Here is a 25,714-nt window from a genome sequence, read left to right on the forward strand (position 1 = left end):
GTTATTCAAAGGCCAGTGAGTGTGTGTGTATGTGTATGTGTATGTGTATGTGTATGTGTATGTGTATGTGTATGTGTATGTGTATGTGTATGTGTATGTGTATGTGTATGTGTATGTGTATGTGTATGTGTATGTGTATGTGTATGTGTATGTGTATGTGTATGTGTGTGTGTGTGTGTGTGTGTGTGTGTGTGTGTGTGTGTGTGTGTGTGTGTGTGTGTGTGTGTGTGTGTGTGTGTGTGTGTGTGTGTGTGTGTGTGTTTTTGTTTGTTTGCTTCTTTGTCGCACGACGACTCCTGCAGTTCTGGCCTGATTACTTCCAGACAGACTTGCTACATCGGATCAGCATGACCCCAATTAGAGCAGGGGGTGTTTTTATCTTTACCGGTTGTCTTCGGAGGGAGGGGGAGGGATGAAGCAAATTGTCTATGTAAATGTGTATCGTGTAGTGCCACTCCAGGTAGAAGAGGGTATTACAAGTCCCCATCTTTTACAGTATGTACAGTATTCCTGTCCCCAGGTTTTCCAGTGCTGTGAAGTGGTTTGAATTCAAAGCAGTAGGAATATTTTTGCTTCATGCACATAACCAGGGTTTTGAATTTTTTTTTTTGGGAGCAATTGAGGCAGCTGTCAGTTTCCTATACACCACCCAAATAAAGGTACGTGTCACAAGAACCTGTTGCATGCTTGGAACAAGATCACCCATAAGGTGGGTACTCCACAAGTCATTCATGTAAATGTGGTGTTATTGGTAGGGGATGAATACTTTTGCAGGCCACGAGACATAAACAGACGACTTTAAAAAGTGTTCCAAAAAAAAAAAAAGCAAACTGACAAAAAAATTTTTTAAAATATAACACTGAGATAATGGGGAAGAGGAGAGAGGAATAGAACAGGAGGGCAAGGAAAGAGAAGTGAAAAATAGTGAGAAAAGAAAGTATAAGAGATGTCGTGAAAACTAATATAAATAAAGTAAAATAAAAGGGGAAAAAAAGGAGAGGGAAAGGAAGGAAAAGTTCTGATCAACCTTTCCCCACCCCCACCTCCCCCATCCAGAACCATGATCTTTTCTACCCCCATTAACCCTCCCCAAGCCCACCTCTTTCCAAATTTCCAGTTTTTACTTGCTTCTGTATCCATCTTCACCCTGTGCGTCCTCTCATTCACCATTCATTCATCCCTTATTTGTCCTAATCTCCCTCTATTTTGTCTATCAACCCTGTTGTGCGTGTTTCCCCCCTCTTTTTATTGTTCCTTTTGTTCTGTTACCTCCTGATCTGTTCCATAGTCTCGCTCCTCCAGACTTTATCCATCCTTGAGAAAAGAGGAGAAATTGCTTTGAAGATGATTTTACCAGCGTCGGTGGTTTGTTGGTTGGAGCGTCTGCTCCGAATCTGGGAGCTTGGCGGTTCGAACCCCGGCCGAATCATATCAAAGACCTTTGAAAATTGTACGTGCTGCTTCCTTGCTTCATTCGTTCTCAGCATTTAAAAAGGAGAGAGCACGGACAAAGGACAAAACCATCGGTTGGTAATAATAGCGCAGGTTTGACGGGCCAAATTGTCTCCTCTTCTGTCCAAGTTCCTCGTCAGGGAACATATTATTATGTGGAAGATCAGAGTTCTGCTGGCAATCCCTGAGGGAAAGGAATAGAAATGATTTACTTTGGAGGTGGGCACAGGTGAACAATATTCATGAAAAGGACCAGGAGATATTCTGCGTTGGTTAATAATGTGCTCAGGAGTAAGGAGGGGGGGGGTGCAGTCAAGTTAGACATTTAGTCCTGCAGCCAGAGGATGACTCGTGCACTGGAGTCTGTCAACCCAATGTATTATTTTTGTGGTTTACATAACTACAAGGTATACTTATTCAGAATCTGCATGATGCAAGTCAGCTTATTCTTGTCACCGAACCAACTCCATCCATTGGGACCATACTCTGTACAGAGCGTCAGTGCTGACAAAGCAGTCTCCTGAGCTATTGGACACAATCCTAGATGGGTCACCACTCCGACACAGGATACTCAAATGACTCTATCATGCCAGCAAGCTGGTACTCATTTTGCCAACCTCAGGATGACAGGCTGAGTCAACCCCACCTGGTATTAATTCACCAGACAAGCAGGATTTGAACTCAGGATGCTAGGATGCTTGGATCCCAAGCCCCCCCCCCCCAACCATTAAGCCAACACCAGGCATTAACCAACTCATCTCCCAAGTTTTGTCATAACTCGTCCACAACTTTTTGAAATATGCTATACTGTACATCATTTTGGCTCCATATCTCAATGGTGAAGCATCACCAGAAAATTACTGAATGCTAGTAGCCGGATTCGGATATGCATCTTCAACAAAATCTAATCAATTTGTCCTTGTCACACACCTAACCTTTCCACCAAGTTTCGTCCGAATCCGTTCACAACTTTTTGAGATATCCTGCACACACACAGACATACAGACAAGCCGGTAGGTGGACATGGGTAGTCGACTACCCAAAAGAACCTGACGCGATGGGACCGTTCGATGGGGAATGACCTGAGGATGAAGCACAAGAAAATTCATGATTCCAGCTTCAAGGGTTAATGCTGCAGATTTTTTTTCGTTAAAATACCCCCACATTTAGAGGTTTTTAGGCCGTTGCTAGGCAACGGAGGGGTCCATAGCAACGGTTCTTTCTCACACATAACTAGGACATACCATGAACCTACCTTACCAGTTTCATGTATATCTGACTCATAGTCTCTGAGATAAAAGGAACTACGTTTTTTTTATTGTTTTTGACCAAGGTTCATTCAAAGTCTATCTTCTCCAACAGTTTTCATTGGATCCGGCTGGAAATTTTTGACAATATGGCTGAATTTACTGCCCACAGTCGCTCATGGCCCGATTTTTGAAAAAATTAATTTTTTATGATTTTTCAAAAATTTCAAAGTCCCGTTGCTAGGCAACGGATGGGTCCATAACAACAGTTCTCATTTGCACACAATTAGGTCATGGTATGAACCTACCAACCAAGTTTCATCGAAATCGAAAAATTTCAAAGTCCCGTTGCTAGGCAACGGATGGGTCCATCGCAACGGTTCTCATTTACACACAACTAGGTCATGGTATGAACCTACCCACCAAGTTTCAACAAAATCGCCATTGTATTAACGGAGCACTGGACCAAACAGAGAGACAAACATATCGACGGAAAAACTGCTAATAGGGATAGAACAAATTTCAAATTTTTTTTTTCGACTGGATCGACTACCCAACAAGCTGGTAGGCGGACATGGGTAGTCTGCCGTTGCTAGGCAATGGAGGGGTCCATAGCAACAGTTCTTTCTCACACATAACTAGGACATACCACGAACCTACCATACCAGTTTCATGTATATCTGACTCAGTCTCTGAGATATAACGAACTTCGTTTTTTTATTGTTTTCGACCAGGGTTCATTCAAAGTCTATCTTCTCCGACAGTTTTCATAGGATCCGGCTGGAAATTTTTGACAATATGGCTGAATGTACTGCCCACAGTCGCTCGTGGCCCGATTTTTGATTTTCGAAAAAATTAATTTTTTATGATTTTTCAAAAATTTCAAAGTCCCGTTGCTGGGCAACGGATGGGTCCAACGCAACGGTTCTCATTTGCACACAACTAGGTCATGGTATGAACCTACCACCAAGTTTCATCGAAATCGCCATTGTATTAACAACGGAGCACTGGACCGAACAGAGAGACAAACATATCGACGGAAATACTGATAAGGGTAGAACAAATTTAAAAAAAAAAATTTTCGACTAGATCGACTACCCAACAGACAAACGTATCGACGGAAAAACTGATAATAAGGGTGGAACAAATTTCAAAATTTTTTAAAATAATTTTTTTTTCGACGATCGACTACTCAACAGACAGACATATCGACGGAAAAAACTGATAATAAGGGTGGAACAAATTTCAAAATTTGAAAAAAAAAAATTTTTTTCGACTGGATTGACTACCCAACAGACAGACATATCGACGGAAATACTGATAATAAGGGTAGAACATATTTCAAAAAATTTTTTTGAAATTTTTTTTTTTTTCGACGAGATCGACTGCCCAACAGACAGACAGACAGACAAACATATCGACGGAAATACTGACAACTAGAGGGGGAGCACTCGGGAGAGTGCAAAACCTCCGCCGCCAATACTGCTGGGTCACTCAAGTGAACCTTGCATCTTATTCATTAAATATGATGTCAACAGTGCTGACAGAGTTATAGTTCTTTTCTCCAACATTTTGGGGGGGTGGGAGGGGGCGTTGGAAATCACTTAAAACATGTAAAAATGCAAAAAATAAATAAATAAATAATAATCGAAATTTTGTTGAAAAAAAAAGTTGCAAAATTTTTTTTTCTCTAACAATTTTTTTGGGGGGTTGGAAATCACTTAAAACATGTAAAAATGCAAAAAAAAAAATTTTTACTCAAGCAATTTTTGGGGGGGTTGGAAATCACTTAAAATATGTAGAAATGCAAAAAAAAAAAAAAACTTTCTCTAACAATTTTTTTGGGGTATGGGGTAACAATTTTTTGGGGGGGTTGGAAATCACTTAAAACATGTAGAAATGCAAAAAAAAAATTTCTTTCTATAACAATTTTTTTTGGGGGGGTGACAATTTTTTTGGGGGGGTTGGAAATCACTTAAAACATGTAGAAATGCAAAAAAAATTCTCTATTTTTTGGGGGGAGGGGGTAAAAAAAATTGGGGGGGGGGTTGAAACCACTTAAAACATGGAGAAATGCAAAAAAAAAAAATTCTCTAACAACTTTTTTTGGGGGGGGGGTATCAAGTCCAAAATTTCATGGCATGATTCTTGGACCATACCTAACCCCCCCCCCACCAAGTTTCGTCGAAATCCGTCGAGGAGTTTTTCCATAATACTGTTTACAAACAAACAAACAAACAGAAAGGGGTGAAAACAGTAACCTCCATCCATCTTTGACGATGGCGGAGGTTAATAAGGGTAGATCAAAATTTTTTTTTTTTTTTTTAGACTGGATCGGCTACCCAACAGACAGACAAACATATCGACGGAAATACTGATAACTAGCTGAAGTACCCGGTAATACCCGGGAAATTTGCTGGTAAGACTAAGTGCCTATTTTCCTCACGCTAGTTAGACTGAGGCATTAGTTGTATGGAGAAAATTAGGAAGTCTTCTTTTATGGGGTGACGCCGAGGGAGCAATCATTGTCGTCGCAACTGGTAAATATAGCGGTGCAGTGAATGGTTAGGTTTTAAAGTTTAATATGAAAAACACTTAGTGCTTCTTGGTTGAAATATCTTGTTCTTGGAGCACTTCCTATACTTCCCTTCATCAGCTAGCCACCTTTTAAACTGAGACACTCACTGAAAAATTCAATGAAACCATCCCAAACACACCTGAAAAAAAAAACACAAAAGAACAAATCGATACAGTCACCTCAATTAACTTATTCTATGCTAAATGGATGGTTCCCAAAAAAAGTTAACAAAAATGGCAAATGCTACACATAGAACAAATAGGTTAAACATTTATCAGCAGTTAAGCGACGAAAAGGTTGCCATGGGATATTTACAGTTAAACCGAATAACGAATAGATTAACACATACCCGTTATGCGGGGCAGATGGACATGTAAAAGAGCAAATAGGTAGATTTCCGAACACATGAAACGATAGCGTTTTTAACCATGAAGCCTTTTGTTACGATTAATACGCCGGGCGCACTATTCAAAAATAACATCACGTTAAACCACCCTCCAGGAATTTTTATGGAAAGCCACTTAGCGCATCCTGGAGCTGAATGTTAGGTCTATATGTGTGTAAAGTTTCATCAACATCGGTTCACTGGTCAAGGAGCTTATTGGTTACAAACAAAAACAGACAGACAGACAGACAGAAGGACTGCCATCTATGTAGTAGAAATAAGGGTAGATCAAAAAAAAAATTCGAATTTTTTTTTTTCCACTCAATCGACTACCCAACATATCGACGGAAATACTGATAATAAGGGTAGAAAAAAAGAAATCGCAAAATTTTTTTTTCGACTACATAGACTACCCAACAAACAGGGGTGAGAACATCAGCTCAGCACACCTTCGTGTGGCGGAGGTAATAAATGATTTATTGGTGCCACATTCCATGTTATTTGTGTGAAATAGAAAAAAACTATCGTTTTTGGAAAGATTTTTCTGTCAGCCTAAATTTTCCATCGTCTTGTGTTTATAACACATATTATGACAGTAAGTTTTCTGACTTCGGCAAAATGATAGAACGCTTGTCAATATTGCACTTGGTTTGGTTGATTTACTGCCCGTAACTATAAACGAGTTGGCACCAAATTTCGGTGAAAACCGAGCTGCATTTTCAAAAGAAAAACTTTCCTTTTTACGGAACTGATCTGAAGAAATGATTAAATCTGGAAAAGAAACTTTGCAATAACAGAGACGATGACAAGTTTTATGACTGTATTCACACATATTAATGATGTGGCTGGTGGTAGTGCAGCTGTTTTATTGGAATCATATCGGGAATTCTGTGCAGCAGAGAAACTTGATCCATTGTAATACATGTATGCCATAATTCGCCATTGATGTATTCATCCACTTGAAGGTTGAATATTTCAAATTCCCCCCCCCCCCACCCCAAGAGTGCCACACTTGCATCATGCAGATTCTGAATATGTATATCTTATAGTTGTGTAAACCACAAAAAAACATTGGCAAGACTCCAGTGCAAGGTTCAGCTTAAAATCACAGTTTGGCTGCAAGACTGTTTGTTATTGATACAATGATAATTATGGACACAGGGTCTGTGGTTATCACGAGGGAACTCATTGGACTGCTATCTGACCTCTGGTCCTGAGGCCGTTGGCCACAGATAACTCTGCATTGTGATGGGCGGCTGAGCAACCCTGACCGCTGATTAGAACTGCCGAGCTGAACAGGGTTTTCGCTCCTTTGATTACGCGTTACCTTACCATCGGCACTGCAACCCGAATTTAGGGTCATGCCCTCAATAGCCACCTGTCTATTTATCGTGTACGGCCAAGCGAACCGTGGATGACTGTTGGTTAATCACGGAGTCAATCAGTGGGGCAAAACTTCCCGTCTAATTAAACTTACACACGATGTTAGACCAATGGAGGAAAGGACAAAAGCGAGCAAGCCGGAAACGTTTTTTCGTTCAACACATTTATTCAACAAGCACAACAAGGATTATTCAATCAGCAATGGCAGATAATTATGATAGCAATCATGAGCATGTATTTATAATAGATAGAAATCCCAATGAAAAGGCACAAGAGTACAGTAATTATTCTTAACGCTTTTGGAGCTCAGTTATAAATTCTTATTTATACGAAATACGGGGACGTGACCATGAAGAGAGGAAGTAGATAGAGTACAGTGCAGAGCATGAGTATGGCTCCTCCTCACCCTACACAGATGTGTGTAAGCTCATACTGCATGCAGACTCATGAAACATGCAGGGTGCAAGCTTGTACCACATGCAGACTCAAGAAGCATGTAGTGTACAAGGCCATACCGCATGCAGACTCATGCAACAAGCAGCATGCAAGCTTATACCGAGTGCAGACTTGCACGACATGCAGCGTGCAAGCTTGTACTGCATGCAGAGTTGTGTGACATGCAGCGTACAAGCTCGTACTGCATGCAAACTTATGCAGCATGTGGCTTCCAAGCTCGTGCCGCATGTAGACTTGCACAGTGTGTAGCATGCAAACTCGTACTGCATGCAGACTCGTGCGGCATGCAGTGTGCAAGCTTCCCCGTGGTGGCTCTCACGGTCCAAACAGGCAGTAGTAAGCACAGACTTGACCAAAGGACTCATGGTAAGGAGAGCTTTATGGATGAGAGTGAGACAATTCAAAGTCACAGCACATGAGACTAGTCAAGAGTGGAGTTGAGACCACTCCTGGCAGATAAGACATTTTGAGACCACTCCTGGCACATACGATGTGTCGAGACCACTCCTGGCAGATACGACGTGTCGAGAGCCCTCCTGGCAGATACGACGTGTCGAGACCACTCCTGGCAGGTGAAGTGTTGTGGATTGGAGCACTACAAAACAAAACTTCCTGGCAGACAGGGCGAGTGGAGTATTGAACGCTTGGCAGATCAAGACGCATGATGGATCGAGATGTGTGGTGCACAAGAGCGCTTGCCGATCCACATATAATGGCTGCTTGAATGTCTCTTGTTCAGAGTCTCTCCATGGACATCCACTCCCCATGGAGGTTAAAACCCATTTGTTCTCACAACCGACTTGATTCACTCATTTCACATCTTCTCTCCCCAGAGGTCATACTGATCTGCCTTTTAACAACCACCGAGAAGGGGTGCGATTGTTCTTGTTGTTGTCCGTGGAACACACGATGATGTCAGCTTCAATGCATGTGCACGATGACATCAGCTGCAGCAAACAACTGCAGTGTTAATTATCCTTCAGCTTAAAATATGTTGTTTTGTGAGAAATAAAAAGAATGGAGGGACCACTGTTGGGCTAATGATTGCCTCCATTGTGTCCAAATGTTGTTGTTTTTTTTGCAGGAATGAAAAGAACAAGCCTATTTATTTTCCATGGTATGCAAGCACCCGATTAAGAATCGTTTGTACAAGTCAACAAGTAATTCTGTTCCATTGTGTTGAAGTAATGGGGGTAGTTCATGATGTGTGTGGGAGGGGGATGGTTTCAGATGTGGAATGGAAAAGGAGGGGGGGGTCAGGGAGGTTTGAATGGCAAAGAGCAAGATCGTGAAGAGTTACGTGGTTTGGACAGCAAAAAGGAAGGGACTGGTGATTGATGGGTAGTTGGAGTTAAAGAAGGGTCAAAAGATGGATTGATAGATGAAGGGATTAAAGAAAACTTGAACATTCAAACTCACAACACATCTCCCTTCCAAAACCTCTTCTTCTTCTTCTTCTTCTTCTTCTTCTTCTTCTTCTTCTTCTTCTTCTGGCTGCTCCCTTTCGGGGTCGCCACAGCGGATCATCCGCATGATCCGCATAGTGATTTGGCACATGTTTTACGCCAGATGCCCTTCCTGGCGCAACCCTGGTCGCCTCTTACGACACAGGGATAAAAAACACAGGGATCGGCGACTAGTGTGCCAAATTTGGTGCTTTCCTCACAAAATGCACAATTGTTATGCTATATTTAGCTAAGTTGCCCCACTGGTGGGGCAACTTAGCATATCAATTGTGCATTTTGTGAGGAAAGCACCAAATTTGGCACACTAGTAGCCTAACATATTATGAACAGATTTGGATATTGGATCATCTCAAATTCAGCCGCTGATGGTTGTGGCAGCCATTTTCCACTGCCATCAAAAATTTTGAGATGGCCCAATATCCAAATCTGTTCATAATATTGTTGTGGTTACCAAATTCGCAAACCACCATTCAGGTCCCTTAGGTGAGATATCTCGGTAAGTATATGTGTAGTTAGGCCCAAACCCGTTGTCTAGAGGGAATACATGTTATTCATGCGTGCTGCGACTCTTCAGGATAGCCGTTTTTCTTTTACTATCTTTATTTTGGACCAACCGCCATTGTAACCACCACCAACCACAACATCAACCACCCACCGCGGCGCCGCTTCACGTCACACCTCGCAACCGTCGCATCGCCACCGTTCTTGCGCCGCTTGTGGGTACCGGTGTTGGACTCGTGCAGGGCGCGCGCCGAACAGCGTGTACAAAACCACGGATTTTCCACTTCAAAAACGGATCAAAAACGACACACGCCCACTTTTGTTCCGTCCAATCGGTGAGCGAGGGGCGATTTGGCCCCGCCTCCAGGGCGTTGGAGGGCGATCGCTGTATGCAAATTTATGGATCAAAAAGCATTCACGCCCACTTTTTCTCGGGCCAATGGGGAGCGAGGTGAAAGGTCGAAGGCAGGGGGTCAAAGATGAGAGAGCGAAGCCACGGGGCTTATATAAGCGACCGCGTTCGTCAGTCAAAGAATAGAGAGTTAAGACTTCGTGGGCGGTGGAGTTGGGAAGAAGGAGCAAGAAGGAGCTGGTCGTCGTCGTGTGCGTTGGCGTTGGAGTCGGAGCGGAGGGGACGGAGCTGTGGAGAGGCGGCGAGGGCAGACGAGGGGGTGCTCGCGTCGTGCAGGGAGCTGCACCCCAGGGAGGCCGACAGCGCGACCTGGCGAGGTGGAGACGCTCGTCGCGGGACTCGAGGCAGAGTAGGAATCCTCTATACCCCGAGCATCAGCAACCCCCTCCTGTTTCCCCCCGCGCTGAGATAGTGCGACCAAGGGGGCCCCTTTCCCACCCCCTACCAGACACTGCCCGCGAGGCCCGCGGAGTTGAGGCACCATCGCCGCTCCGCGTCTCATCACCAGACGGGTAGGCCCGACCCGGTCTCGGCCTCAGGCCCGCCTCATCCTTGAGGGTTCTCTATTCTTTTCCTTGGTTTTGGGTATGTGTTGTCGGCGCCGTCTGTGAAGTAAAATTGTATAAATGTTGCCGTGTGCTCGCGTAATCGGTATTAGATCTGCATTGTCGCATTTGCTTTTTGTGTAAATTGCATTGTGTTTTTCTTTTCTATGTGCTTTTGGTGGAATTGAATATGTGTGCTTTCCGTTCGTCGCGAATAAATGTGCTTTGTGTTGAACTGTTTCCCGCTTCGCTTCGTCATTTCTTTCATTGAATCCTCATCTTGCTTCACGTAAAGGGTTGGTAGTGGGCTGAATACGCCCGATAATTAATCGAACCGTCGAGGTCGACGAATAACACCGCTCGGTTATCCCGATAGTACGGAACGGGTCGCTTAAGTGGCCCGTGTCCGAAGTCGACCTGCGGCGAGGTGCGATCGCCCGGTCTACCCTCCGTGTGGGTACTTAGGTAGGTCGAATTTGGCGAGCAACCCTATCCCACGCGGGGGCTGATTGGCTCGATCGCGGTGAGACCGAAAGGTCCACCCGTGACTGGTTCCCGGCGTTAGTCCGAGAGGGTCACGACTGGATTGTCCGTCCGGTGGGCGACGTGCCGCGATTCGAGTTACGTGGCCGTCAGCACGCCGGCGGGCACGAATCCGTAACAATATGATAGGCTACTCGTGTGCCAAATTTGGTGCTTTCCTCACAAAATGCACAATTGTTATGCTAAGTTGCTCCACTAATGGTGCAGTTGACATGTAAATTAACTGAAAGTCGAGGGAACCTTGGGTTTACTATTGAGCTGTCAACGAAAAAACATATTCGTCGCATGCTAGAGATGGAGTTTAATGATACATTGCACTTTGTTAATGAAGACAATGGTGCTCTTCTTGTTTTCCCCACCTCGCTTACAGTTGATAGCCTTGTCAAAGATTACCAGGCTGTAAGAAAGGAGCTAGAAATGGTCAAATCAAATTCTGATGATAGCCTTGTTCCTCAGGCTGCTCTTGCATTGCACCAAGCTATCAAATCCCAGGAGATTAGCAAAGCCTGGTCTCCTGATACAAGTATCTCCAGAACTCCAGAGGTATTGGTTCAATTTTACCTTACATTGTTGACCGGTGAAAGGAACTGTTCATGTCCTTCAGAACGGATGCAAAGATTGACCACCTCATTCAGCCAAGATCTAGTGTATGCAGTCATAAATGGGCTTGAGAAGCCACCAAAGCATGTACTCCTACAATATGCCATCAAATCTTTAACTGGTAATGTTGAGTTGATACACACATTGAATCGTTTTGGTCATGGTAAAACTTATTCAAAACTTGAAGAAGTTGATACCGCCCATTGCATGCAAAAATTGTCCCTGTTGAAGGTGGGGGGGGGGGAGTGGGGCGATGAATGAATGTAAATTGATACAATCGTAACACTAGTAGGTTTCCATGCCATGGTGTACATATAGCAAGTTTCACGTCCACCCACACACTAAAATTATGCTTTGTTCAAGAAAACACGAATAAGTACTTCACGTCATGGTACAGTCACTCCCATTTTCAACGGGGGGCGGGGGGTTAATGTAAATTGATACATACTAGTATGTTCCCATGCCAAGGTGTTAAAGATTTCAGGTCCACAAACAAAAATTATACTTTGTTAATAACCATGAAAAAGTACTTTAAAGGTGGTGAACTCCAGCAAGTATTCCGATTATATTCTGAACATTTATGCCTTAACCGTTAAGGCGTTATTGATGGTTTTCTCTTGGCTTTTCTTAATATTTTCCTATTAATTTGATGATTAAAAGTGAAGTATTAGTGTGACATACATGGTTTTTAACTTTGTACTTGATAGATATTTGCATTACGAAACTCTTTAAAATTTGCACTCATTTGACCTTTGACCTTGAAAATTTGACCTTAAAGGTCAAAATTCGCAATGGGCCTTGTAGAGTCCTCTGATACAAATATTTTAAGGGGTCATTCACTACTTTAGGTTGATTGGCTGCAACGCTATGGACATTTTCCATTTTCTTGCCTGAGAACAGCCATTTTTAAGCCGTTTTTTTACACAAGTTGTCTTTCGTTTAGTACAGGATGGACATTATGCAATATCCTTGAACATTGGTGGGTTAAAATCATAGCAGGACATCTAATAAAACAATTCTAGGTGTAAAAGTGGCAATTAAGGTCTGTTCATACCCTCTGTAAGGCCATTTATGACTGTATTCCAGATTTTGGGCAAGCCCAAAAATTGGTGACCTTTTGACTTCTGCTGACCGACATCGGAAAATATTTATTTTCAGTCTGTAGAGGATCCCAGGACACACATTTTGAGTGGTTACTTGCTCTGATAGGATGATTTTTCCAGTAGTGATCATTTTAATTTCCCCTACCCCAAACTATTGGCTCCGAATCCGAACATGCATCAAGTTCAAGGGATGATTACTATGAAAAAACTACCATAGAAAAGGTTATCATCCTTAAATCCATCACTACAGACATAGATCTATCAGAAAAACACTATGAGCCTTTGTCCATCTGGGTGGTACCAAATTTTGGTCTGGCCCATGGACTATCTCAAAACAATGTAAAACTGTAGTCCCACCTAACTTGATAACTGCTGAAGCCATGATGGCAATTCCAACGTGAAGAAGTTAATTTGTCTCTGGGCTAATGCATGCAACCTATAATTAAAAAAATATATAAAACATGAATTGTTTTATTAGGAAAAGAAATCCAAAGTAAATATGGACTCAACCAGGCCAGGATCGTTGCGGGGGGGGGGGAGGGGGTGGATGGACAGTACCATTCCAAAAGCAATACATGTTCAAACCATCCCCCAAATCAACTGAAATAATCATTAAAACAGTTTAATAACATGCAGTAGATGGATTTAATCTGACAAAATAATAAAATATATAAGACATTAAGCATTTTATTACTTTTAAAAATTGCAGAAACAAGAAAAAAACATTTTAAAAAATTGTAAACCTATAAAGGGATGAAATCTCAAAAAAACAACCAAACAAGGTGGGAATGACACCACATTACGATGCCACATTATGACACCACAATCCTCTTATGGTTTTGAATCACGATATCTTTAGACGTTATTCCATCACAATCCCACGACAAAAGTAAAATGTCAAAAGATGCTGTGATGGTAATCCATAAGAGGATTGTGGTGTCGTATTCTGGCGTTGTAATGTGGTGTCATTCCTACCTTGTTTGGTCGGTTAGTGTTTTGAGATTTCATCCCTCTCTGTTTTTACTTTTTTTTTTAATGTTTTTTTATTCATGTACATTTTAAATTCCCCGAATAACTTTTCCCAATATCATTTTCTCCTACGTGTACCACAACCAACATCTTTCTTCTAACAGCACGCTGTCACTTAACCTTCCTTCAATATCCCTCACTCCCGCTCCTTCAGAACGACACGACTCTTCATCGCTGATAATTTCTGCAGAATAACGAGTCCATAATTACGTTTAATAATTTCATCACCTACATCCTACGGGATCAAAAACTTCTCCCTGGTCTCATTCCTACCAAATCTTTTCCGTACCTCCTCCCACCATTGCCTGTAGTTTTTCGTTTTTAAATACATAAGGGATAAAGAGCAGCTCTTTACCTGCACTGCCCACTGACTAATGAAATTCCAGGCAAACTTTGTCTCAAACATTAAGCGTGTTCCGAATGTACTCAACTAAGCTGGGGAGTTGAATGTACAGGATAAGCTCAACTCAACTAAGCCAACCCAATAATAATTTTGGGTTTGGCAGGAAATAAAAGAGGGAGTGCATAATGTTTCTGTGAAAAGAGAGTGGAGATACAGGGTGTGGGTGGTTGATGAACCGTGGGCCAAATAAATTGGCAAGCAGGTACATAAGGGAGTGCACATTTCATCTTCTCTGTGTTTGCATGTTGTTGTCCTCACGGAGTTCACCTGGTGTGCAGCGATGGTTCTCCATCCACAGATCATGTTCCTGCTGCTCGGGTTCACGTCCCTGATGGTCCCCCCATGTGCTCCTTTCTACCCGAACCGCGAGTCCCTCGGTGGAATGGAGGCCCAATTCACGGATGAAGAAATTACCGAGCAGGGCGTTCTTCGAGCCGTGGCAATTTTTATGGAAAGACATCCCCTACCCAGTCATAGTCCCTTCACTCCAGGACAATTGGAAAACCTCTCTCCACTAACACCGGCATCCCTCTTCCAAGCGTACTACCGCGGTGAGTTCCAAAATAGTTTCTGCTTTCATTATAACTTTTCATTTGTTTTCTTTTCGGGGTGCTGTTGGGGGGACACTTGTCACACCAGTTACACCGGTCATGTCACCAGTTCAAGATAAAACCTAGAGTGTTCATACAACACGATACCCCGTGCATAGTTCTTCAATTCCACTTCATTTTTCATAAATTAATGATTTTAACGATCGTCAAAAATAAATCCAATAGTTCAGTACTATTGAAGTAGGACAGCAGCAATCCCATTGAAGCTTTATTTAAATTGAAGTACTGCAAAACTGGAGGTTCTTGGAAGTATTATGACAGACAATTTGCATACTACAGTGTTCAAGTGTATAATTAAAGTTAAAGATTGTAAAAGTTGTACAAGTCTGGAGATGGCGATGGTTCACGAGCAATGTACACGGTTCGCCTTTTTTATTTTTTGACCTTCGAGGGGACGCCACGGGCAAACTGGCGGGAATCCGGAAAAACGTAAATGATGAAAGTTGTAGTACTCGAAGAGCACAACTTGCATACCAACTTTCATTCGAAACAGTTGAAAACTCTAGGAGCTCGATGCCCAATTTATTGATTTTTTTGACATTTTCTAAGTTCGTGACCTTGTGACCTTGACCTTGGGATGAAAATGAAAAAAATAAAAAATAAATAAAAAAAATCGAGCTCCGTGGGGCTATACAGGTGCCTGAATACTGAAACCCCTGCCAGATTTGACAAACCCCCTCGGAGAAGATGTAACTTGAAACCGGCTACCCCCTAAAAACAAGTTTTTTGGGCGTGGCTCCGCCCATAATGGGTGCAGCAAGCCCATTCTCAGGAAAACACAACTAGATCATGATATAAACCTCCCACCCAAATTTTATCAGGATCGGATAAAAACCCACGGAGCTATGCTCGGGACAGACAGACAGACAGACACACCCATAACGAATATCGTGGTCACTTACTGACTCGTGAACCAATAAATAAATAAATTCTGGATTTACTGCCATTTTCTGCAGCGTCTATTTACACCACCCTATCTAACATGTAACATTAGCTCTTTTTTCCTGTTGTTTGTGTCCTTTGTAACATCCTTAAAAACAGTAAGTTTCCTGTTTGGAATGACTTTCAATTTTGCTTGACTGCCAGGCAGGCAAAAAAAATACACAAGCAGTCATAGACTGGTACTTACGAAATCGTCAACTTGACCTCTGACCTTGTCTAATAAAAGCTGTCTCGAGAGAAGGTAGAGACGCAAACCAGAAGTTTCTACGATGATTCTGTTCCAAACCATCAAAAATCGAATGTTTGACCTCACTGTGACCTTGACCTTTGACCGATTTTGACCAAAATCTAATCAGCACTAACCATCACCCTTCTGAATCACGTGGTGTAATTTGACATTGGTAGCTTCTTCCGTTCTCGAGTTATCGTGCCTACAAACAAACAAACAAACAGAAACGGAAGTCATCAATATACTTACGAAATCTTTAGATTTCGTAAGTAACAACCACATGATTTGCCGAGTTGTAAATGTACCACCAAAAGATAGAAATTTTGTGGGGTTTTTTTGACACCAAAAGCTTCCTAAGCAGGAATTAACTGAAGTGGATTTAATTCCCTCTGCCAACAAAGGTGAAGGAGGTTATGTTTTCATCCCCGTCTATCTGTTTGTCTCTTTGTTTGTCTGTGAGCATGATATCTCAAAAAGTTGTGGACGGATTCGGACGAAACTTGGGTCTGTAACAAGGAATAATTGGTTCGATTTTGATGAAGATCCGGATCCGCATCCAGATTTGAGCATTTTTAAAGTCATTCTTTGCCATGAAGAGATGCAGATTATAGCATGATGTTTTAAAACGTTGTGAACGAGTTATAACAAAACTTGGTGGATGAGTTGGGTAGGTGACAGGAACAAGCCCATTGTATTTTAGGTTAGGATTCATGCGCCTATCAAGGAGTGGGATACAAAACGTAAACTATTCAAGATGTAAGAGAGGTACATGCTCGAGCGAGTGCCGTTCTAGTTACCCTTGCCAGAGGAGAGGGTATTGTATCCAGTGTGACCACTCCTTGGCTTTTTTCACAAGATCTTGGCCATTCGTTGTTCACCTTGGCCTCTTGGTTTTCTATTATCATCGTTTTTCCGAAACCTTGTGAATTCCTGGCTTTTTTTCATTGGCTCACCTTGGCATTTATGAAAATGAGGAGTGGTCACACTGATTGTATTTGGTTCTGTTTGCTTGTCACTTCTCAAGAAACGTGGCAAGAAATTTTTTTGGGGAGTAACGAGTGAGGGATTGAAAGGTGCGCGAGGGCACGATTAGTCTGGGTGGTGAGGGGTCGAAGGAATGTGTTTGGGGGAGCCATCAGTGACTGACGGTGTAGGATTTAATTTGGCAAGGCTTCCTTCCCCATATCGTTATCGATTTGAGTCCGGTACAGGGTGAGCTGACCGAGGGCGCTGCATGTTGGAGCATGCATGCCTGCCGCCCTTTGCGTCGATATAGTAGGTGGTTACAAGTGCTCCCGTCGGGTTTTATATCGGACCTGGTGGTTACACAAGGAAACACAAGGAAATCAGACTGGTGGAGGCCATTCAGCCCATCATGCCTGCTGTTTGTCTGTTTGTGTACAGGATATCTCAAAAAGTTGTGGATGGATCCGGATGAAATTTTGTGTGCAGGTTTTGTGTGTGACAAGGACGAACTGGTTAGATTTTGGTGAATATCCGGATCCGGATACGACTACCACAATTTTTTAAGTGATTCTTCACCATTGAGTGAAAGAGCTGAAAACGATATCGAGCACGATGTCTCAAAAAGTTGTGGACGGAGTCAGATGAAATATGGTGGACACGTTGGGTGTGTGACAAGGAAGAATTGATTCAATTTTTAATCCAGATCTGATAATTTTTAAGTGATTCTTCACCAAGTGCTTGTGGTTCCTTGCTGGGGTGAAGATGGAAGCTTCAGGACCAGCAAAGGCTCTGTTCCATCTTAGAGGCTCATGAGTGGAGATGACGACTGGTGGCAGCGACACACACACACACACACACACACACACACACACACACACACACACACACACACACACACACACACACACACACACACACACACTACTTTGTGCAGAGTGTTGGTGCTGCCTAAGCAGTCTCCTTGACTAATGGGTACAATCCTGGACGGGTCGCCACTCCGCCACAGGATACTGGCACTTATTTTGTTGACCTCGGAAGGATGGCAGGCAGAGTCAACCCCACCCGGTATTAATTAAACAGCTGAACGGGATTTGAACTCAGGATCCTAGGATCCCAAGCCCACCACCCTAACCATGAAGCCAACACCAGGCATATACACATATGAATCATGATTATACATACACATTTATGCACAGTTGTAATTGTACATGGAGTGTCATTATACATACGTGATTATAAACATAGTGTTGTGGTTGACGAAATTCACAAACCACCATTCAGGTCCCTTAGGTGAGATATCTCTGTAAGTATATGTGTAGTTAGGCCCAAACCCGTTGTCTAGAGGGAATAAATGTCATTCACTCGGGCTGCGACTCTTCAGGATAGCCGTTTTTCTTTTACTATCTTTATTTTGGACCAGCCGCCATTACTACCACCACCAACCACGTCTCAACAGCCATCACAACAACAACCAACCACAACGCCGCTTCACAACAACAACCACCAACCACAACGCCGCTTCACAACAACAACCACCAACCACAACTCCGCTTCACAACAACAGCCACGACCTTTACCGTCACAACTCGCCACCATCGCATCACCGTCATTCCCACGCCACTTGTGGGCGCCGATGCTGGACTCGTGCGGGGCGCGCACCGAGCAGCGTGTTCAGAGACATCACAGACTTTCCGAGAAAAACGGATCAAAAACGACTCACGCCCACTTCTGTTCCGTCCTATCGGAGAGCTGGGGCGATTTGGCCCCGCCTCCAGGGCGTTGGAGTGAGGACGCTATATGCAAATTCATGGATCAAAAAGCATTCACGCCCACTTTTCCTCGGTCCAATGGGGAGCCAGTTAGAGAGGTGAAGGGTCGGAGGCAAAGGGTCAAGGGTGAAAGAGCGAAGCCACGGGGCTTATATAAACGGCTGCGTTCGTCAGTAAAGGCAGTTGTGCGGAGTTCAAGAGAGTCGTCGGTGGAGCTGGAAAGAAGTGGGAGAAGTCAAGAGTGAAGAGTTGGGACGAGCCAAGAGAGGAGACGGAGAGGGCGAGTAGACGGAGCTGTGGAGAGGTGGCGGCGGCGAAGGCGGACGAGGGGGTGCTCGCGTCGGTGCCGGGAGCTGCAGAGGGAGAGGCCAGCAACGCGACCGAGGTCGAGGAGGAGACGCTCGCCGCGGGACCCGAGACAGGGTGATATCCTCCTTCCCCCGAGCATCAGCAACCCCCTCCTGTTTCCCCCCGCGCTGAGATAGTGCGACAAAGGGGGCCCCTTTCCCACCCCCCTACCAGACACTGTCCGCGAGGCCCGCGGAGTTGAGGCACCACCGCCACTTCGCGTCTCATCATCAGACGGGTAGGCCCGACCCGGTCTCGGCCCCAGGCCCGCCTCATCCTTGAGGGTGGTTCTTTTTCTTTTGTTTTGGGTACATGTGTTGTCGGCGCCGTCTGTGAAGTAAAATTGTATAAGTGCTGCCGTGTGCTCGGTAGTCGGATAGATCTGCATTGTTGCATTTGCTTTTTGTGTAATATTGCATTGTCTTCTCCTTTTACATGTGCTTTTGGTGTAATTGTATATGTGTGCTTCCCGTTCATCGCGAAATAAATGTGCTTCATGTTGAACTGTTTTCCCACTTCGCTTCGTCTTTTCTTTCATTGAATCTCCATCTTGCTTCACATAAAGGGTTGGTAGTGGGCTAAAACGCCCGATAATTAATCGAACCGTCGAGGCCGACGAATAACACCGCTCGGTTATCCCGATAGTACGGAACGGGTCGCTTAAAGTGGCCCGTGTCCGAAGTCGACCTGCGGCGAGGTGCGATCGCCCGGTCTACCCTCCGTGTGGGTACTTAGGTAGGTCGAATTTGGCGAGCAACCCTATCCCACGCGGGGGCCGATTGGCACGATCGTGGTGAGACCGAAAGGTCCACCCCTGACTGCTTCCCGGCGTTAGTCCGAGAGGGTCACGACTGGATTGTCCGTCCGGTGGGCAACGTGCCGCGATTCGAGTTACGTGGCCGTCAGCACGCCGGCGGGCGCGAATCCGCAACAATATATATATATATATATATATATATATATATATATATATATACATATATATATATATATACATATATACATACATATATATATACATACATATATATATATATATATATATATATATATATATATATATTGTTAGAGTTTTGGAAAACTTACTCCAGGTGGCACATGTGGACAAGTAGGTAACCTGAAGATCGATGATTACCCTCGCCGAAGGAGAGGGTATTACATTTGGGTGTTGCTTTGTTTGTTTGTCTGCACAGAACTTTCACGTTTTACTCCAAAACCGCTTAATGGATCGAGACGAAATTTTCACCATCGATGCGACGACTCGTGTCGAATGTATTAATAATAGTTATGACGTCATCGGTCACGTGGTGTAGCAGCCATGTTGGAAAAACGGGAAAAAAATTGTACCTTTGTATCTCTGAAACCACACCAAGGAAAAAATTGAAACTTGACACATAGTAAGTACTCCTCGTGGGGAATAAGTGTGATTTTTTTTTTTAATGATGTCTTAGGTGCCTTCCTAATTACGTCATAATTGCACATGTGGAGTGCTACATCTGATCAGTACATACATTTTTGAGGGTCATCTTGGGATAAAATGGTCCACAGAAAAAAAAAATTTGATGACGTCATTGGTCACGTAATTCGGCAGCCATATTGGTTTTTTTAAAAGAGTCTTTTCACCAGAACGGCTGGACAGATCGAGTGGAAACTTCACAGAAATGTCCCTCAAGCTTTGGGTGCACAACTTTTGTTAAGGAATAATTTCTAGATCACATGGTTTGGCAGTCATATTGAATAATGTTTTCTCCTGAACTGCTTAATCAATCGACATGAAACTTCAGAATTATGATCTAGTCGTGATGACAAATACAAGTTTTAAATTTATTCCAGATCGGACACATGGTCTGGCAGCTGGAATTATTTAATTTTTTTGATCTGGGTTCTTTTAGACTGTTTTTTTCTTTCATTACCTTCGCATTCTGCGAAAGGTTATGTATTGGTCGCTGTGTATTTATTTATTTATTTATTTGTGAATATGTGTGTGTGTTTGTTTGTTATTCGCATAACTCAGAAAGTATGAAACCAAATCGCTTGAAATTTGGTGGGATGATGGGTTATTATCCAAGGAACATTTGATAAGATTTTGGGAGCGACCGGGTAAAAGGTCAAGGTCAAGGTCACGGAAAGGTCAAATTCGTATTTTTACCATAGCGCGGTCAATTTTGATCTAATTGGCATGCAACCGATGCCAAAATGTTCAGAATTCATTGCCCAATCTTGTGATGGGCGACATCACACAATTACGTCATTACCCTTGTTAGCGGTTGGGGGGTCAAAGGTCAGTGGGGTCACGACCTTTCAAAATATGTGGTTTTTGTCATAACACTGTCAAATCAAAACCGATTTGCATGAAACAAACACCAAAATGTTCACTGTTATGTTCCCCCCAATCTCATGCCAAGAACAAAAAAGTAGCGGAGGCGAAGGTATGCGCTCAACCGAGTGCCCATTCTAGTTTTTTTTTTTAGAGGCTCACTTGGCTGTGTTTGAGGGTAGTGAAGTACAGGCCCCCCTAACAAACGGACGCCAATGTCGGAATGATGGAATGGAATGATGGAATGGAAACCAACACGTTTATTCTACACGCAAGAACGGTCGTGACGGACACAACAATGGTCAATCCCGAAATAGATTGGTGGGGAACGGAAGCAAGATTGGTTATTTCCGTCGTGAAACGTCCGAGAGCGAAACAAAAGCGGTCCATTCCGGTTACTGTAGTGCGATGCAGTAGAATGACCTGTTACGGGATGTAAATTTTTAGTGCTTGTGCCTCAAACATAAATGTAATATAGATAATATATAGTGGGTAGTACCTGATGTAGATTTAACAATTTATTAAACCTAATTTTGTTGTGATGATAATGTTTGGTTTGCTTGTATTTCGAGCCCCCGAGTGTAGGATCGCTAGTTGTGTATGCCCAGTTCAACATAGGGGATCGTGTATGGGATCTTTTTACAGTTTTTACTTCGTATTAACTTTGTTATTTTATTGGAATTTGCAATTTATTATTACTATCAAATTTTACCTCTTGCAAATATAAACGATCAATCGTCACTGATCGCTGCAGCACGGGGGCACGAATTACACGAAATGTCAGCCACACATTAAGTCAAGAGGACGCATGTATCGCTGCTTGTATAATATCCTGTACCACAAACGGGTTTTCATTAACAGACATGATATATTCAAGGCAGACTATGTTAAAGTTAACTTGCCATGACTTCAAGAACTTTTCAAGCCGCCATGTTTTCCACGTTATGGTAACCGGAATGAATCGCTTTCGCTTCGGTCTCCGCCGTTTCGTGACGGAAATAACCGATGTTGCTTCCATTCCCCACCGTTCTATTTCGGGATTGACCGTTCTTGTGTCCGTCACGACCGTTCTTGCGTGTAGAATAAACGTGTTGGTTTCCATTATATCTGCTATTGCGACCGTAATTACTGTGTTGGTTTCAATTTTGGCCGCTTTTTCATCAATTTTAGCTGTTTTTGTCACAAGAATGACGGGTTTTCATTTCGTCTGACAACGTTGGCGTCCGTTTGTTAGGGGGGGCCTGAAGTAACAGCTGAAATGTGAATCCTCTCTCGGTTCCTCCTGATGGCTTCATCTTTGCTTTTATCTTGCTCGGGGTCCTTCTGATTACTCTAATACAGGACTGTACCTATTTGGTCTTCTGTTTGATTTTAATTTAATATATCTTAATCCCATTCTAAATTCAATTGAATAATAATTTTAAAAAACGTTATCGGTCAGGATCAGGTGTCCAATCAAAGCAGGGCGTCTTGGTGCCCCGCGTTATCACTGCCAGCAGTTATGAGGTGGCATTTCTAGTTATTAATTATGCTTCTTATTAGCCGCGTCTCGCGAAGCGAATGAATCGCTTTCGCTTCGGTCTCCGCCGTTTCGTGACGGAAATAACCGAGAGGTCGTCGTCGTCGTCGTCGTCGTCGTCGTCGTCGTCGTCGTCGTCGTCGTCGTCGTCGTCGTCGTCGTCGTCGTCGTCGTCGTCGTCGTCGTCGTCGTCGTCAAAACCTTTAGGGCGCAGCACGTGGCTCTTCTTATATACAGGATCCCGATCTCCTTAAATACTAAACACCTGGACACATCCTCGCATTGTGGGTGCCTTTTGAGAGCGTCTCTCATGAACTTTTAAATATATTCGGACATTTGCTTTAAAGTTTCGAAAAGTTCACGTTACTATTTAAAGATTATTCCATTTAATGTGTAGTTGTTTCGTAAATACATTATTTCGTAAATACATTATGACGCGTTTCACTATTGGCTTAATCAAAGCACGTGACGAAATATCGGAAGTTGTTGTTGTTGTTTTTTATTTTTTATTTTTTTTTTTTAGCCGACAAAATCTTTAGGACGCAGCTCGTGGACACATTTGTCCTTGTTTATTAACGGAACACACCAGAACACAAACACCTCACAAAAGAAGTTCTGGAGAGGGTCTGCAATTTCTGATTGCTCTTTCTCGATTTATTCGTCTTTGTATAGATAGTCCTTGGTCCCTAAGCAAAGGGCTTTTTTAGGGGGAATGCGTTCGTTCGTTCCGCTGTATTTGTCCAGTGTAATGTCTCCCCCCTCCCCCTCAGTTATTTTAAATCTTTATTCCTTCACACCATCCTTCTGTTCAATCCCTCTGTTATTTTCAATCATCCCTCCATTCCCCCCATTTCAACGGTCCACCAATAATCTCCCTCCATCAAACATCCTTTCAACAGTCCCTCCCTGCACCCCATCGGTCTTACCTTCAATCCCGCGGCCGTTCGGTCATCCCTCGGTCTTGCTGGCTTCCTTTCCTTGTTCCCTCCATCCACGCATTGCTTAATAACCTTTTGGGTGCTCTCGCATGCATTTTCGTGTCGCGTCTCATGCTTGCCGCTTGGTGATTGTCGTGGCCTGCGAGGTGTGACACTTCTCACGAGCGTGGTACAGTGCGAGTTATTGCTTTGCACGCAAAAGGGTGGGGCGGGGGCTATGTTTGAACTCTCCTCAGAATGGCATGGAAATTTCCACAAGTGACGTCATGCACCCACCCCCAACGACTGCGGACCAATGGGAGGGGGAGAATGCTTGTGGGAGGAGAGGAATAAAGCTGATGCGACGAAGAGGCAGAGGCAAGAGAAGCACTCATGATGAGCTTGTGTGAGTAGGGCCGAAAATCGCTCCTGAGCAGAAGGCTCAGAAAGCAAAATAGATGGCAGACGCAGAAGGCTGAAGGAAGCCGAAAGGTAAAACGAACGGGACAAGCTCGCTTGAGCAGAAGACTGAGTTTCACGAGCAATTGGTGTCGAGCTCCTGTGGAAAAAGAACACTCGCTCCTTCCACGAGCATCATCCTGCCCTCTCGATCCTGTCAACCATGAAGGATGAGGAGGGTGAACAGTGGCACCTCATCGACGGGGACCTGAGGAGGAAGAATCTGAGGCAGAGGACGCCACATCTAGCTCACATATCTGGGATGCCAGAGAGGACTCGCCGACTTAGGTCCGGGCAACTCATGGATGCGGCTGCATGTCCCCATTGCTTCACATCGCCACTGCCCATCCTCCCATTCTTTTTCCTCCTCGTTCTCCTGTATATTTGTGTGAGGTGAGGGAGAGAAGGAAAGACTGCTTTCCTTTTCTCCATTCATTATATAGTGTGAAAACTTTTATTAGTTTTATTTTATTTTCAAGTCCTTGTTTTATCCTTTGCCCCTGAGTGAATGATGGCCAAGTCTTTCGTTTAAGTGCATGGCTCAAAAAGTGGGGACACATACTGTTACACAAAGGGCAAAAAAAAAAGTTTAGGGAAACATGAAATGCAACCCATTGTGTTAATCTGCATGTATTCAAATAGATAAATCTAAATTTTTAGATCTGCAGCACGTCTGGTTTTAAAGTTACCACTGAATATATACAACACTGTAAATACACGTTCGAATTTCGAGCTTGGCGTCAGCGTTACGTACGGAATGAGATGAAAAAAACAATGTAAATATTATATTTTGGGATAACAAACATCATTTTTACTCTGCCTTTTTAAGCGGGCTCAATATGTGACAGGAAAAAGAAAAAAAACATTTTGACAGAGTCCGATGTTATAAATTACGAAGAATACACAGACGAGTTCAGTAGCAAAGAAAGCCAAAACTTGTAAGCGAAAAATAACGTTAAAATCGAATCTATTTCTTTCGAACTTTTGAAAATAATCACTTTAAACATGAAAAGAAAAATATAATTCTTACCTCTCGGATCCTCACGAAGCACCAAAAAAATTCTACTGTCGGTTAAAATGAAGAATTATATATCAGACAAATGCAAGTCACCTCGTTCGGCTCGGCGTCCTCGCGCTGGATTCGTACGTTACGGCTCTCGCAAAGACACGGACACGAAGACAAACGCTGCGCTCGACGGCAAATGGAAATGTGCTGACACGCTTGCAAGTGCTTATTATATCCATCAATCGGGGAAGTTTGCAAGACGGCAAGATTTTCTAATGCTAGCCTTATTTGCGTCCGACGAGAGATGATGATTCGTACATAACGGGACTGACACGAAAATCAAGACGGGATTACTTGCGGTCCGAATTTTATTTTTCTTAATATTTCGGTCCGAATTAAACACGCGGTGTCGTCTACCGGGGAACCACACCCTCGGCACGTCTTGCTCGAACTGGGTCACTCTACCGACTGCGGTGGAGTTCCAACTACCGACTACCAACTCCGGTTCGGGTGCAGTCAAGCGGAACT

General features: G+C 43.4%; 2 protein-coding genes across 3 annotated transcripts in view; one reads left to right on the plus strand and one right to left on the minus strand.

Moving 5' to 3' along the window:
- Positions 1–23,972, minus strand: part of LOC147013088 (uncharacterized) — a 121,757-nt gene extending 97,785 nt beyond the window's left edge. Inside the window, exon 1 of the mRNA XM_085855730.1 lies at positions 23,731–23,972. The gene's annotated coding sequence lies outside the window, so the exon portion shown is untranslated. The remainder of the gene's footprint in view (positions 1–23,730) is intronic.
- The window catches only part of LOC147013089 (von Willebrand factor A domain-containing protein 7-like), an 81,475-nt gene continuing 70,056 nt past the window's right edge, over positions 14,296–25,714 (plus strand). Inside the window, exon 1 of one of the 2 annotated variants that reach the window (XM_085854655.1) lies at positions 14,296–14,654. In XM_085854655.1, coding sequence (XP_085710781.1) covers positions 14,384–14,654 — 271 coding nt within the window. In that variant the 5' untranslated portion in view covers positions 14,296–14,383. Of the gene's footprint in view, positions 14,655–24,221; positions 24,469–25,714 lie in introns of those variants that run through there. The other variant, XM_085854656.1, reaches the window with a different exon arrangement.

The sequence above is a fragment of the Eptatretus burgeri genome, chromosome 14 (assembly GCF_056783735.1).
Source record: "Eptatretus burgeri isolate ZD-2024b chromosome 14, Ebu_testis_v1, whole genome shotgun sequence".
NCBI lineage: Eukaryota > Metazoa > Chordata > Myxini > Myxiniformes > Myxinidae > Eptatretus > Eptatretus burgeri.